The following is a 14,781-nucleotide window of genomic DNA, read 5'->3' on the forward strand; positions in this document are numbered from 1 at the left end:
TAGATAGATAGATAGATAGATAGATAGATAGATAGATAGATAGATAGATAGGCAGATAGATAGATAGATAGATAGATATGATAGGCACTAGATAGATAAATAGATAGATAGATATGATAGGCACTATATAATAGATAGATAGATAGATATGATAGGCACTAAATAATAGATAGATAGATAGATAGATAGATAGATAGATAGATGATAGATATGAAAGGCACTAGATAGATAGATAGATAGATAGATAGATAGATATGAAGGCACTATATAGATAGATAGATAGATAGATAGATAGATAGATAGATAGATAGATAGATAGATAGATAGATAGATATGAAAGGCACTATACAGATAGATAGATAGATAGATAGATAGATAGATAGATAGATAGATAGGAAGATAGATAGATAGATAGATAGATAGATAGATAGAAAGACACTATATAATAGGCACTATAGATAGATAGATAGATAGATAGATAGATAGATATGAAAGGCACTATATAATAGATAGATAGATAGATAGATAGATACTTTATTAATCCCAAGTGGAAATTCACATAATCCAGCAGTAGTATACTGATACAAAGAAACAATATTAAATTAAATAGTAATAAAAATGAAAATAATGAAAAAAAAAGCAGACAATAACTGTGATATACATAGATATGAAACAATATGCTCTTCTAATATTACAGTAAATAAAGTGGGTGCAAAAAATAAAGCATTAACATTAGCACATGAACCAGTTTTTCTTTTTTTTTTTGTTCTTTAAAGACAGAATATCCTTTGAGTTAAGTTTCAGATCATCCCATTCCAAAAACAGTTGTTGGAATATTTCAAAAGCACCGTATATCTTATCTCTTTAGGGTGCCTTAGATGAAGTGAATATCTCACACCTAGTAACACGGCACATATTTTTTTGCAGAGTCACCAAAGATCATTTGCAGCTTCAATTCCCTCAACAATCACAGCGACATCTGCTGGTTCTTCATCAGGAGCTCCTTCATACTTTGCCACAAATACTTTGAGAGCAGACTGACTCCAGTCAGACTGAATACTATCAGCTTCAACATCCTAAAGAAAATAAAATGCTATCATTAATATCAATAACAAATACATCTACATTTCAAAGGAATACTCCACCAAAAAACAAACACTTGAACTGCTCCTTTCCTTTCTTTCTTTCTCCTCCACTCCTTCACTCCTATTCACTCAGACGAGGTTCATTTTTTCTGGAGTACATGGACCCTGACATACATCCGGCACTAGGGTATAGCCCATTGAAAGCACTTCCAGGTCAAATGGAAGCCCCTCATAGTTGGGATTGCTCCCCCAGCAGGGCTGTGTTATAGGACTGCATGTCCCAGCATGCCCTGCAGGTGTCCATGTGGGAGTCCTAGCCCATGGTTGTGCCATCTAGCATATCAAGTGAGCATGCAGGCCTGATAGGTTGTCCCCACCAGGTGAGGGTCTTCAGTCCATACCTGCTGAGAAGCCAATGTGCCCACATGTTTCTTGGAATTCTTCATCATTCTTCTGAGACAGGCAGGGAACATCTTGCCCTTCTCTGTGTCCTCTCACTGTCATGGCCCACTGGCCAGGTAGGGGACTGGAACCCACCCTGACAGGGATGCCAGCACATGCGTGCCGTCCATTAAGTCCTCTTCCAAATATAAATAATAATAATGATAATCTTTTTTATTTCTCCAGTACCTTCTCATACTCTTGCACTCTCCTCCGCTCTCCTGCGCTGCTGGCTGGCACACGAGGGTCCATTTGAACTTTTTTACCATCTCCGTGTCTGCTGTTTTATTTTTCTTAATTCTGATTTATTTCTATAAAGAGGTGTTTGAAATGAGCACAGTGCTCCTGTCAGCCCTGCCGAATTCTCCTGCCCTCTTGTTCTTTATGTCCCCCTTATTACCCAGGATGCCAAGCGTTGGTGGGCTGTAAACGTGGCACACTTTTAGAGAGAATCCTGAGCGTCAGGTGATTAGGAAGGGGGTGTAAAGAGTCAGGTGATGCCAATGCAGTTTAATTGTAATTAATTATAGTATTTGAGTGCCCCCCCAACTCTATAAGTAAAGCTGAATATCTGAAAGTTTTAAAGTTTGCCTTTTTGGCAGCTTTTACGTAAAAATGCTGCATTGATGAGATTCCTCAGACACTATAGGTGGGCCTCTGTGACTAAAGTGTGGAGGATTCCTGGCTCCTGGCACTTAAGGGTCAAGGGGGGGGGGCACAGCAAATCTAAAACCGAATGTCCAGGAAAGACCCATCGTGAAAACTCGTCAGTGCCCGTAATTATCGAACGTCTCCGAGTGGCTCCTGCACTGACAGTCTGATCAGGTAATTACCAGGCCCCCCGGTGCCAGTCGAGCGAGGAGGAGTGAATGACGTCACCACTTCTGCCAACTGGACCTCAGGTTTTGTAGTTTACGGCTTCACCCCAAAGATATGAATAATAATATTTCAAGTGTTAATAGAAGAAGGGTGAGATGGCAGGACATCCTGCTAAAGTGCACTTAGTTGTGGCCCCTTGGTGACAACATGGCCAATAGCGCAGTGTGTGTCCCTGAGCATCCGGGTGTCGACACTCCGAGATCGCTGCTCTCCACACGATGACCTTCTGACCATCGACTCCATGGGTGCCACCCGCTTTAACACGACCTCACGTGGGCAGAAGGACCTCCTGCGTGGTAAGGGCACGTGACACGGCCAAATCATCGCTATTGCAAAGCGCCATTTTACACGTAACGTTACACTTTGCTTTCATGAAACGCTGAAAGCTTTACTCCATCTCTGCCAAGTCGAGATCTTTGTACAAGTTTATTGTTGTCCAGCATTTCCAGAACGTTCCACCTTACCCAGGATGCCCCTTCTGCCAGCTCCTAGTGAGTTAGGACAGCTCTGGTGCTCTCGTTAATCCTGGTGAAGTAAGGTGGACTTTCCTAAATATCAGTGAACTGATAAAACTCCTCGGCCAATTCTTCACGAGTCTTCTGCATGAGACGCTTGAGGCATACGGGCACAGCAGGAGCGCGTGAGGTGCGTCTGTCCGCTCATCCGCTAGCAGCCCCGACAACAGCAAACGTCCACAAAGCGAGGGTCTCCGTCCAGGGCTGAAGAAGAGCGGACGACTGAAAAGGCAGACAGCGGCGGTCCGGCACTCTCGGGGGGCTATCAATTTGTTCAAATTCAGTTTCAATTTTTCACTTTTCTGGATTTTCTCAGGTTTTGGACGTTGCTGCCTAAGCAGGTTGTATTTCTGTAACGCTTAATAATTCCTATGGTTGAGTTTTTACGTTGAGACACATTTGGGTGGTCTGCCGTACTGGGGTGGGTCAGCTGTGCCGCCCTAATAATTCAGTGTTTTGTATTTTGACAGCTCATTCCTCCCTCCTGATCTCCTCGCTCAGCCTGCTTCTGCTTTCCCTGACTGGTAAGTGTTAATGTCGTCCTTTATCTTCTTCTTCTTCTTGTTTTTCCACTTGTATGTGTTTTCTACGCACAGCTGAATGCCTTTCCTGATGCCAACCTTGCCCATTTATGATGGGGTCCTAAAACTCGACCAGGGTTCCAAGTAAAGACTAGGCCTGAAAACCTAAAGGAGGCCTCAGAAACGGCGTTGCAGGGCAGACGGGAAGACCAAACTTACCAACTCCACGAGGGAGAGGGGCGCCATGGCAGACACAAAACCGAGGGGCTTTTTAGTGATTATTAATGGCGGAGTTTATTTAAAGATAACATTAAAAACTATCAAAGTACAGAAAGTTACCTCAAAATTGGAAATTCAAAAACACAAATCCAAAATCCAAAAGCATGAGCAGAAGGTCGAATTGTAGAAATAGTGAAGTACAATGGAGTCCAAGTGAGAGGTTTGTTTAAGTAACCAGCAGAAGAGACGCAGTTAATGGCAGAAAAGGGGGTCAAAAACTGGCAAGATTAACAACCAGAAATCAAAGCCATGAAAATCAAACAACTACAAGAAAACAGAGCAAAAAAAAAAATGAAGATTCTAAAATTGAACAACAAAAGGCAAAAAGATTTGTTTTGGAGTCATCAGCTCGGATAAGGAGGTCACCTTTCTGAGCAACTTTGAAATGGTCAGAGGTCACGACCTCAGGGGACACGCCCATAGAAGTACAAGAGCAGCCCTGGTAACGGCGACCATATTGATCCAAGATGGCGGTGATAACGGTAAAAGTAAAATGATAACAACAGAAGTTAGCTCGGTAATCGCAGAAATGAACAGCAGCTTCACGACCTGCGGTGCTGAAAACCCCCAATTAGGTGGCAGAAGAGAACGAGAGAAATAAAGAAAAATCACAAAGACGAGGCAGCCAAACAAACAGACTAAAGAGGCGTTCTCGGGGGTCCTGCCCCCTTGGGCTCAACATATAGGAGACAGAATAATAATACACACAGCAATTAGAAAATCATGACAGAAATTCACAAGGGACAGGAATACACTGAGCTTCATTGCAAATTCACTTTCACACCACCAGTTTACACATTTCCGTTTGTTCTTCCAGATGCCAAGAGCCCGTGCCACGTAGCCTTCAGATTTAAAGTTGAAGGACCTCCGCGGGGCCTGATGACTGCCCACTGCCTGACGCCAGCCTACAGCATGAACAGCAGTGAGCTGGCCGAGTGCGACGGTGGGCTCCCCGATGAAGATGTGCACATGTGCTCGACTGGCAGCGCCATCCTCCTCTACGTCAACAGTGCTGCCTCTGCAATCAGAAGGAAATGCTTTTTGGAGTACGAGCCAGCAAATTCAATTGCAGCAGTGGGCAGCGAGAGGGGTGATTCATTTTTTTGGATCTTTTCTTGCATTTATTAACAACGTGTAACAGTCCATACAATCAAATCAAACTTAATAGGAAAACTAAATTCAATTCAACCTGAATAAAACTATTGAAAGTAGTAAAGAGAGAAAGGAGTCCTCCTCCCCAATTTAAACGTTTACTTTTACGTGTTATTGATGAGATCCTGCCAGGTTGGAAAAGGTTTGCGCAGATCCTCTAAGCGACAATTTGATTTTCTCCAATTTCAAATATTAGATGACATCAGTGACCCGCTGACTTAACAGCTGAGTTAGGACTCTTCTAGTTGAGCGAGACAAGTCCACGTGCTAAGAGTGACGTGAAGGCGATCACAGCCTGTTTGTCCTTCTCCACTTTAAGCCCCTCTGTGAGCCCACCAGACACACACAGCTGTTAGTGGATTAGGAGGGAGTGGCACACCAAGGCTGTCTGAGGGGCATTTGAAGATTTGGGTCCAGAATGAAGTTCATGTGGTGCAGGCCCAGTGAGGCTGGAGCTCGATTGCAGTGTTCGCAGGTTGGATCTCAGCCTGGAAACCTTTTGGACAATTTTAAACGAGAGAGAGAAGAGCTCAATAAACGATTTTAACTTAAATAATTCAATGCTTTGCACAGATGGAGCTCAAGTGAATTCTGTGCATGGCTGCCTTCCACTCCGTTTCTGAAATGTTGAGTCTGAGATCCATTTCCCACTGTACTCTGGGATCTTTAAAATGAAGGGACTGTAAACTGTTTTTATACAGTGCATCCAGAAAGTATTCCCAGCGCTTCATCACTTTTTCCACATTTTGTTATGTTACAGCCTTATTCCAAAATGGATTAAATTCATTTTTTTCCTCAGAATTCTACACACAACACCCCATAATGACAACATGAAAAAAGTTTACCTTAAGGATTTTGCAAATTGGTTAAAAATAAAAAAACTGAGACATCACATGTCCATAAGTATTCACAGCCTTTGCCATGAAGCTCACAATTGAGCTCCGGTCCATCCTGTGTCCCCTGATCATCCTTGAGATGTTTAATTGGAGTCCACCTGTGGTCAATTCAGTTCATTGGACCTGATGTGGAAACCTGTCTATAGAAGGTCCCACAGTTGACAGTTCATGTCAGAGCACAAACCAAGCATGAAGTCAAAGGAATTGTCTGGAGACCTCCGAGACAGGATTGTCTTGAGGCACAAATCTGGGGAAGGTTACAGAAAAATGTCTGCTGCTTTGAAGGTCCTAATGAGCACAGCGGCCTCCATCATCCGTAAGTGGAAGAAGTTCGAAACCACTAGGACTCTTCCTAGAGCTGGCCAGCCATCTAAACTGAGAAGGGCCTTAGTCAGGGAGGTGACCAAGAACCCGATGGTCACTCTGTCAGAGCTCCAGAGGTCCTCTGTGGAGAGAGGAGAACCTTCCAGAAGGACAACCATCTCTGCAGTAGTCCACCAATCAGGCCTGTATGGTAGAGTGGCCAGATGGTAGCCACTCCTTACTAAAAGGCACATGGCAGCCCGCCTGGAGTTTGATAAAAGGCACCTGAAGGACTCTCAGACCATGAGAAACAAAATTCTCTGGTCTATTAAGACAAAGATTGAACTCTTTGGTGTGAATGCCAGGTGTCACGTTTGGAGGAAACCAGGCACCGCTCATCACCAGGCCAATACCATCCCTACAGTGAAGCATGGTGGTGGCAGCATCAGGAACTGGGAGACTAGTCAGGATAAAGGGAAAGATGACTGCAGCAATGTACAGAGACATCCTGGATGAAAACCTGCTCCAGAGCTCTTGACCCCAGACTGGGGCGACGGTTCATCTTTCAGCAGGACAACGACCCTAAGCACACAGCCAAGATATCAAAGGAGTGGCTTCAGGACAACTCTGGGAATGTCCTCGAGTGGCTCAGACTTGAATCCGATTGAACATCTCTGGAGAGATCTTAAAATGGCTGTGCACCGACGCTTCCCATCCAACCTGTTGGAGCTTGAGAGGTGCTGCCAAGAGGAATGGGTGAAACTGGCCAAGGATAGGTGTGCCAAGCTTGTGGCATCATATTCAGAAAGACTTGAGGCTGTAATTGCTGCCAAATGTGCATCGACAAAGTATTGAGCAAAGGCTGTGAATACTTATGGACGTGTGATTTCTCTGTTTGTTTATTTGTAATAAATTTGCAAAAGTAAACTGTTTTCACGTTGTCATTATGGGGTGTTGTGTGTAGAATTCTGAGGAAAAAAATGAATTGAATCCATTTTGGAATAAGGCTGTAACATAACAAAATGTGTTAAAAGTGATGCGCCGCTGTGAATACTTTCTGGATGCACTGTATGTTTGCCACCCAGTAATAAAACTGAAAGTCAGGTAGTGCCATGCCACCTTCTCATTTAGGTCTTGTAGGGTTGCCTTTTGAATGTGTGGGTTTTTATCCAAATAAATGAAGTTATGTCTGAATCTAATTTCTTAAGAAATGCTTTATTAATGTGTGTGAGGATGTTTTGAAATAAGAAGAGAAGCTTAGGGAGGATTTTCATCTCTATAGTGTTAATTCTCCCTGCTAAGGTAAGATGGAGGGTAGACCATCTATCCACATCTTCTTTAAGTTTGTCCATGCAAACAGCAAGATTTTGTTGAAACAGAGCTTTCTTTTTACTTGTGATGTTGACCGCTAGATATTTAAACTGATCTGCAATGATACACGGGAAGGTGGCCTAAGTGAATGTTGTTTGCTAGAGAATTCACACTTCTGTTCAAATTAAATCTGAGTCCAGATATGTTATGAAATTCTGCAAGTGCAGTTAGGGCCGCAGGCGCAGGACTTTGCGGGTCTGATATTCACAGTACCACATCATCTGCATAGAGAGATATCTTCTGCTCAAGTCCTCCTCTGAAAATCCCCTTTATCTCTGATGCATTTCGAAAGAGCACAGCCGGTGGCTCAATGGTGATTACGAACAGTAGTGAGGACAGGGGGAATTCTTCTGCATCCAAAGATAATAAGACTTTATATGTGAATAAATTACGTTAAATAGGCGTCTGAGATTGGAAGCCAAATGTCGACCTTTAATAAATCCGGTTTGGTCGTGTGATATTACTGAAGGAAGCACTTTCTCAATCCTTCTAGCTAGGACTTTGGAGAGTATCTTAACGTCATTATTCAGAAGTGAGATTGGTCAGTATGATGCACATTGTAATTAGTCCTCCGTTTTTAGTGCTGTTTGCTTATTCACTTATTGTTTTCCTGCTGGTCATTGTGTCTCATTGTGTCAGGAACCGTCTAACTGTAAACTGCAAGGCAGGGCGGCTCATCAGCAAACCTTTCTTATCAGATTGTTTTAACGCAGCCTGCAGGGAGAGGCGACCCTCTTGTGTCTCTAGTGCCGTCCCATGTAAAAAGTGAAGGCTACAGTTGCAGCCTCTGTAGTAATTTGGCTGACTATAGAGGGCGCCGAGGGGGTCCTTCTTCTTAATTGGATTCCCACACATTGCAGGCAGCACACTAACTTCTTTGAAACTCATTACATGGCAGTTCAAGATATGATAAACACATGCAGCACGACTACACTGCTATCCCCCTTAGTCCATCATGTCCATCCTCAACATGGAAAAAGTGCTGTGCCAAGGGGGTGGGGGTACTGCTACCATTAAAATGGCCACAGATAGACCAGAAGGTGAAGCCAAATATCCAAGTTTTAATCAAGCAAAAGCTCAGAGTCCAGAAAAATCAGCCAACCAAAGAGATGAGGCCAAAACATAACTCAAAAACTCGACGTAAAAGGGACAATCGTGAAAAATATGAAAACCTGAGGACTCTTGTGTGTAGAGAAAATGCAGAAAGTATTCAGTAGGTTTGTCCGCAAACCTGAGCAACGACGGCTTTGAGCTGCCCCGATAAATACTGTGGGCTCTCACTGACGACATTGTAAAGACGCGGAAAAACAAATAATAAAGAAATCTAACAGAAATAACGTCCAATCAAAAGAACCATCAAACAAGGCAGTGGAAAAACTCACAAAGAGTCATAAATAGTCAGATCTGGGGTCCCAGCTGTGAAGACCCCATTTAACTGCTGCAAGGCCAAGAAAACAAAAAAACAACAAACAGCAGATTGGAACAGAAGGGAAAGTGCAGGCGGCCTCAGGTGAGAGGGTCTTCTCTCTGTCAGACAACTCGGACCTCCAGGGACGGAGCTGCTTTGACAGAAACAGACAGGGAGAGGCGGGGCTTAGAAGTGACGTCAGCCATCTTCTGGGTGTCCTCCTCCATTGTCATATCAGTGACTGTGCGGCCCCCCTTATATCACTTGGTAGGTCTTGTCCTGAGGTGTCATCGATGCTTCATCTTAACACTAATAAAAGTTGTGTTCAGAGACACAATGGCGGTCTGCCCTGTCCAGACATGTCAGTGGGGTTTTGTAACTTTTGCGAGGATTAGTCAAATGAACAACTTAAATGTGTTTTTCATAATTAATTGTAGCAACGAGTCGTACAACTCTGTCATTTATCTACGTGATCGCCATGGCCCTCGAAACAGCGCGTACAAAATGCAAGGGTTCCTCGAGAAATTAAGTCTTTTGGTCGTCTTCATCTGACTGTCCATCACCTCTTTGAGTGGTCCGGAGATGTGCTGATCGCTGAGTCAGGCAGGTGGCATTAATAACAATACAAAGAAGAGAAGAATACACGTGACTTATATAGCGCCTTTCCCTCGCCCGAGGCACTTCACAGAGTCTCAGAAGAACAGTTGGGTACGCGTGACATTGATAGAAATGAAATCTGCAGAGAACACTAAAGCAGATAAATCCACAAGATACAAAGCACAAGACTGAAAGAGAGGCCTGAACAACTCACATCACGTGTGATTAAACACACACACACACACACACGCACACACACACACACACACACACCACCAACGCAGCATCACCAAACCATCTACCCTGCAAGTCTTTGGACTGTGGGGGGGACTGAAGTGGACACGGGGAGAACATGCAAACTCCACATAGGGGGCACCTGGAATGTGAGCCGCTGTGCCACCCAGGACTCATCAATTCCTATCAGGAAATGAAAATGGAATTGAAAAAAAAAAACTAAACTAAAGGAATGTGAATTGGAAAGAGATGGGAATTTCAGGAAGGTGAGTTTAAATGAACACAATTCCGTGTTTTGTTTTTCTTACCACACACCGCGCATGTAAAGAGTCTTCACCCACTCGGTGGTCCTCATGTTTTATTTTTCTCAGCAGATTGAATTTCTTTTTTCCTTTCACTCTTTAAGTGACGTCAGATCTCCGCAGAGCGAGCTCAGTCAATGACACAAACAATAACTGGCGGCATAAGGATTCAGCCCCTTTAACCCGACGCCCTAAATCCCCACTGGTGCGGCCCCCTTGGGACCCCCTTAGAAGTGTCATCTTTAGTTTGACGTCATCTGAAGGTCCGACTTGTGGCGAGTCAGTATGAGGGCCTGACCTGCACAATGAAGGCCGAGACAACACAAATGTGGAAGAAACGTCCGAGGAAGACAGGGATGGTTTGATGAGTGACGAGTGCTTGGGTTTGTCACGCCACATTCAGCACTCTGGGTAGCGGGCGTCTGCCGTTGTTTCTGGTAAATCTCACGTCTTCACGGTTTTGTTTTTTCTTTTAAATTTTGAATTTTGTATTTTGAAATTTGCTTGGGCTTCTGTTTCTCTCATTTCATTCTTTGGCTCCCTTGCTTTCATTTGAAGGCTCTGCGAGTAGTGACATGGATTTGAAATGCTAACACTTTCATGGATTTATTCATTCAAAGTTCAGAGTTTTTCTGTGATTTTTGCATTCAGTGGTTGGGGAAAATGACAGCATGGACTTGTACAAGCATCCAACGTTTTCTTTTTTATATTCCTTTTCAGTCTGTAAGCTCAGAAACGGTAAGTAAACGGCTGACGTCTTCTTCCTTATTTCATCCGCCACCGATGTGTCACGTCTGCTGCTCTCGTCCTCCGACTCATCGCCTGTCTGGCGCTCTTGTGATTTGCAGCTTTTTTTTATCGTTGAGATCTCAGAAAGTCCCGCCACACCCCTCGGACCCGACATGTGCGGCTTTGTTGGGTTACGGCCGGGCTTCCTCCATATCTGCATTTATTTCTTTTCCGTGTTTGTGTCTGTTTTGAAGTTTTAGTTTTTGTGTTTTTTTCAATGTCATTGGTTAGTGACATTCCATGACGTTAAATGTGTCTCCATTCTGGGGCCACCTGGACGTCATCACTGTGTGCTCGCCGAGCCGGTGACAGAATGTGAGCAGCGCGAGTCGTCTTGTGTCCCGTGCCGATTTTCTGCCTGTCACCATATTTTCTGGTTCTTCCTTACTGATTACGTTGTCCTGTTTCCAGGCGACAGGCGCCATTTCTTTTTCACATTTTTGTTTGATTTTTCCTCATTGAGTTAAGATTCTCATTTGGTGAAGATTCTGCATGTGGACTCGTTTCTTGAAGCCTCCCTCCTGTCAGGCATTTTGAATATTTCTGAACTTTAAAGAATATTTCAAACCTTTAGAGTTATTTTCCCCGTTTTCCGGGGCCCACTCAGGCTGAGGGCCTGCAGGTAGCAGTTGGACAGCTGGCTGGATTTGGGTGGGCGTCTCCTGGGCTGGCCAGTGACGGTCCGGTGGGACTTTTTAGAGGATGTCATGGCCCACTCTGTCAGAGCTGGGACTCCAGTTCACAACAAGGTTTGCTGTTTTGTTTTTGTGGCTCTGTTGCTGTGACGTGGCCATCAGTCCCCAGAGGTTGTGCTTGTGTGACACTTTATACACTGTGTAACTAAAGCAAAGATAAAGTTTTGGGGGTCCGCCCTGTGTATTAAGAGAGTAATCTCAAGAGACTGACCCCAAGTCACACTTTGGACAAACTGATTGAGTAAACTGGTTGGATTTATTGAAGAAAACAGGGAGGGCGTGTTGATGGGCAGGAAGTTGTGTGAGATCATTGAAAAGGCCGGAAATGAGGTCATCAGAAGGGCTGGAGGTGAGGTCATCCAAAGGAACAGGAAGTGAGATCATCAGAAGGAACCAGAAGTGAGGTCATCAGAAGGATCAGGAAGTGAAGTCATCAGAAGGAACCAGAAGTGAGGTCATCGGAAGGAACAGGAAGTGAGGTCATCAGAAGGAACAGGAAGATAAGTTATCAGAAGGAACAGGAAGTGAGGTCATCAGAAGGAACAGAAAGTGAGGTCATCAGAAGGGCCGGAGGTGAGGTCATCAGAAATGAGGGGTTAGTTGTTTTTTCTTCTTTGGGTTTGTGGAAAGAGAAGGCGAGGCCTTAGTGCTCGGCAGCGTCTCCACACCCTGATTCGGACCCTTCGACTGCCTCCCCAGCGCCCGTGTGTGACGGTGGTCTTTCCTAAATGATTGATGTCTTTGCTGACTGCATTCTGGCCCATCTCTGTATGGATTGTGGAGTTTTGACACGGAGGACTTGAGAACCTCTGTGCTGTAGCTGGCATGTTTCTAAAGTGCACGTCTTGCTGCGATGCCATTTTGTTTCCCCGATGAGTGCCACCGTTTTAGAGACAGTTTGAAGGTCTGTCCAGTTTGACAGGTAAATCCTCGTTTGACTGCTCAAATTAAAACCAAACTCCTTTGGCTCTTTTTGAGTCTTTGCTCTCGTTTGTTTGATTTCTTGCCCTCATTTTGATTTGGACGCTCGATCTTCTCGATCTTCTCGATCCTCTCGACTCTCCCGCTCTCTCCCTGTGATTCTTCTCATTTCTCATTTTGATTTTACTGTCAGGACGCTGAGATTGCAGGTGCGTCCAGAATGTCACTCAGTGTGTGAGGATTTGCTGGTGTCGGAGGCCGAATGTCTCAGACTGCGTCTCCTTGGACTCGACCTTTGGTTTAGTGGTTTGGTTTTGTTCTTGGCGGTCTGTCCTTCTGGCTCGGACCCTCACCCATTACCGACTGCGCTCGTCTCTCATCTGCATTTGCTTGCTTTGCCTTTTGCTGCTCACTGGCTGTGCACGTGGAGTCTAATTTAAAAAGCCAAAGGCGTCTTTGTGTGTTTGTCTGCTGTGCAAAAATGATAACAAAATCTAAAATGTCGTCTTCGCTTTGTCACTCTGGGGGTCGAGTGCTGCTTGCTGAGCAAAACTGAATCTGAATGATTGAAGCACAAGGCTGCACCGCAACAGAAGGTGACGAAGTCAGAATACTTTCTGAAGGCACTGATCATACATCTATCTATATACTGTATATTGTGGACTGGGACCCGGACACAGGCAGACGGACAACATAGTTCACCACACACTATTTATTTACAATTATTATATACAATAATGACGTGCACTCACACCCCAGTGCCTCTTGCACCGATTCCCCAAAGTCCAGGCCTCTCAACCACTGTGCCTCTCTCTTTGACCGCCTCCCGTCCTCTCTCCAGCTCTGTCCTCTTCCACCCGACATCCACTACCGACTGGAGGGAGACGGCCCCTTAAATGGGAACCCGGGTGGGCTCCAGCTGCTTCCCGGCAATCAGTCCTGGCCACACCCCAGTGTGGCGGAAGTTCCGGCTGCGCACCGAAGCTGTCCGGTGTCCCTGTCGTCTTCCCCAGCACTTCCTGGTGTGGCGGAAGTGCTGGGCTCCAGGGTTCCTCAGGCTGGGCTCAGGTTGGGCTCCAGGGTTCCTCAAGCCCTCTACCCGTGGCCCCCAATACAGCCAGGGCGATCGCCCCCTTGCGGTCTGGAGGAGGCACAAGACCCTCCTCTGGTCCTCCTGGGCCGGGGACCACAATATATATATATATATATATATATATATAAACTGTAGGGGGCGTAAGAGCACCACAAACCCCCCAGATACACTGCACTGACACAAGTCCTGGGTTCAAATTCATTTTTAATTTATTTTAAGAAATCCCTTTAAACAGGCTGTTTCCAAACTCTTTGTCTGCTCTCTCTTCCTCCTCCTCCTCCTCCTCCTCCTCACCTCCCAGGTGAGCGTTGGTCTTTCCTCCACTCTCGGGTCCAACTCACCCAGGTGAGGCAGAGCCGTTCTCTTTATCCTGGACCCAGGAGGACTTCCAGTGCCACCACATTGCACCCAGGACACACCTTTGGGCCAGGTGGAGCCACCTTAAAACACCCTGCAGCTCCCCCTGGTGGCTCCAATGAAGCCCTGCAGTGCCACTCATCGGACTACAACTCCCATGCAGCCCTGCAGGTGTGCACACCAGAGAGACCACCTATTGTGGTGGGGGAAACACTGGGCCCCAGGAGGCAGTCACTTTCCACCCTTCCATTATAAAGGCCTCATGGACAGGTAAGAAACCATCCACCCCGGCCAAGCTGTTGGGAAACCCATGTCCTCCATGACAATATATTGTGAAGGGTTCAAAAGGAATGACATTACAGCCAAAGACTGTTGGGGCACCAGGTGGAGAACCCCGTCTATCTGGTGGAAAAAAGAGCAAAAATAAAAACAGGCACATGAGGGTCCCAAACAATTATAGATTCTGTCCAGTTGTCACGAGCGCGCTGACCTTCCTCAGAGCTGAGGCCAAAAAAGAATGAAGACTTCTGGCTTTGTGGTGGTTTATATGGCGTCAGGCCAGAAGGAGTGGAGATAACTGGAGAGACGTGAAAGTGGCTCACTGGTCCTCTCTGGAAAGACCCTGCGATTGGGACATTCAGTCAGTAACAGCGCCCTCTCTCTGTCTGGGGTGGAAGTGTTAGAGCCATTTAAGATGTCCCTTATCCACACATGTGTTGTGCATATATATATATATATGATTAGTACTCTCAAATATACAGTATATAATATATATATGTGTAATTATAGCATATAGTATAATATCGCAGCATATCATATCCTGTATGTTATGTGTAATTGCATGCAGTGCAGTGTATGCATGTTGCCTTCGCTGTCATTTGTGTTTGTGTCTTTTTATTGTCATTGCATTAATTCATGTCACCTCTTCTGGGGAGACAAGCAC

General features: G+C 45.1%; 1 protein-coding gene across 5 annotated transcripts in view; it reads left to right on the forward strand.

Moving 5' to 3' along the window:
• The window catches only part of LOC120540144, a 41,741-nt gene that overhangs the window by 22,921 nt on the left and 4,039 nt on the right, over positions 1-14,781 (forward strand). For 2 of the 5 annotated variants that reach the window (XM_039770655.1, XM_039770651.1), the window contains exons 2-4: positions 3,391-3,444; positions 4,538-4,810; positions 10,704-10,721. In XM_039770655.1, coding sequence (XP_039626589.1) covers positions 3,391-3,444; positions 4,538-4,810; positions 10,704-10,721 — 345 coding nt within the window. The remainder of the gene's footprint in view (positions 1-3,390; positions 3,445-4,537; positions 4,811-10,703; positions 10,722-14,781) is intronic. The other 3 variants (XM_039770652.1, XM_039770653.1, XM_039770656.1) reach the window with 2 other exon arrangements.

This window comes from Polypterus senegalus, chromosome 12 (genome assembly GCF_016835505.1).
Source record: "Polypterus senegalus isolate Bchr_013 chromosome 12, ASM1683550v1, whole genome shotgun sequence".
Lineage (NCBI taxonomy): Eukaryota > Metazoa > Chordata > Cladistia > Polypteriformes > Polypteridae > Polypterus > Polypterus senegalus.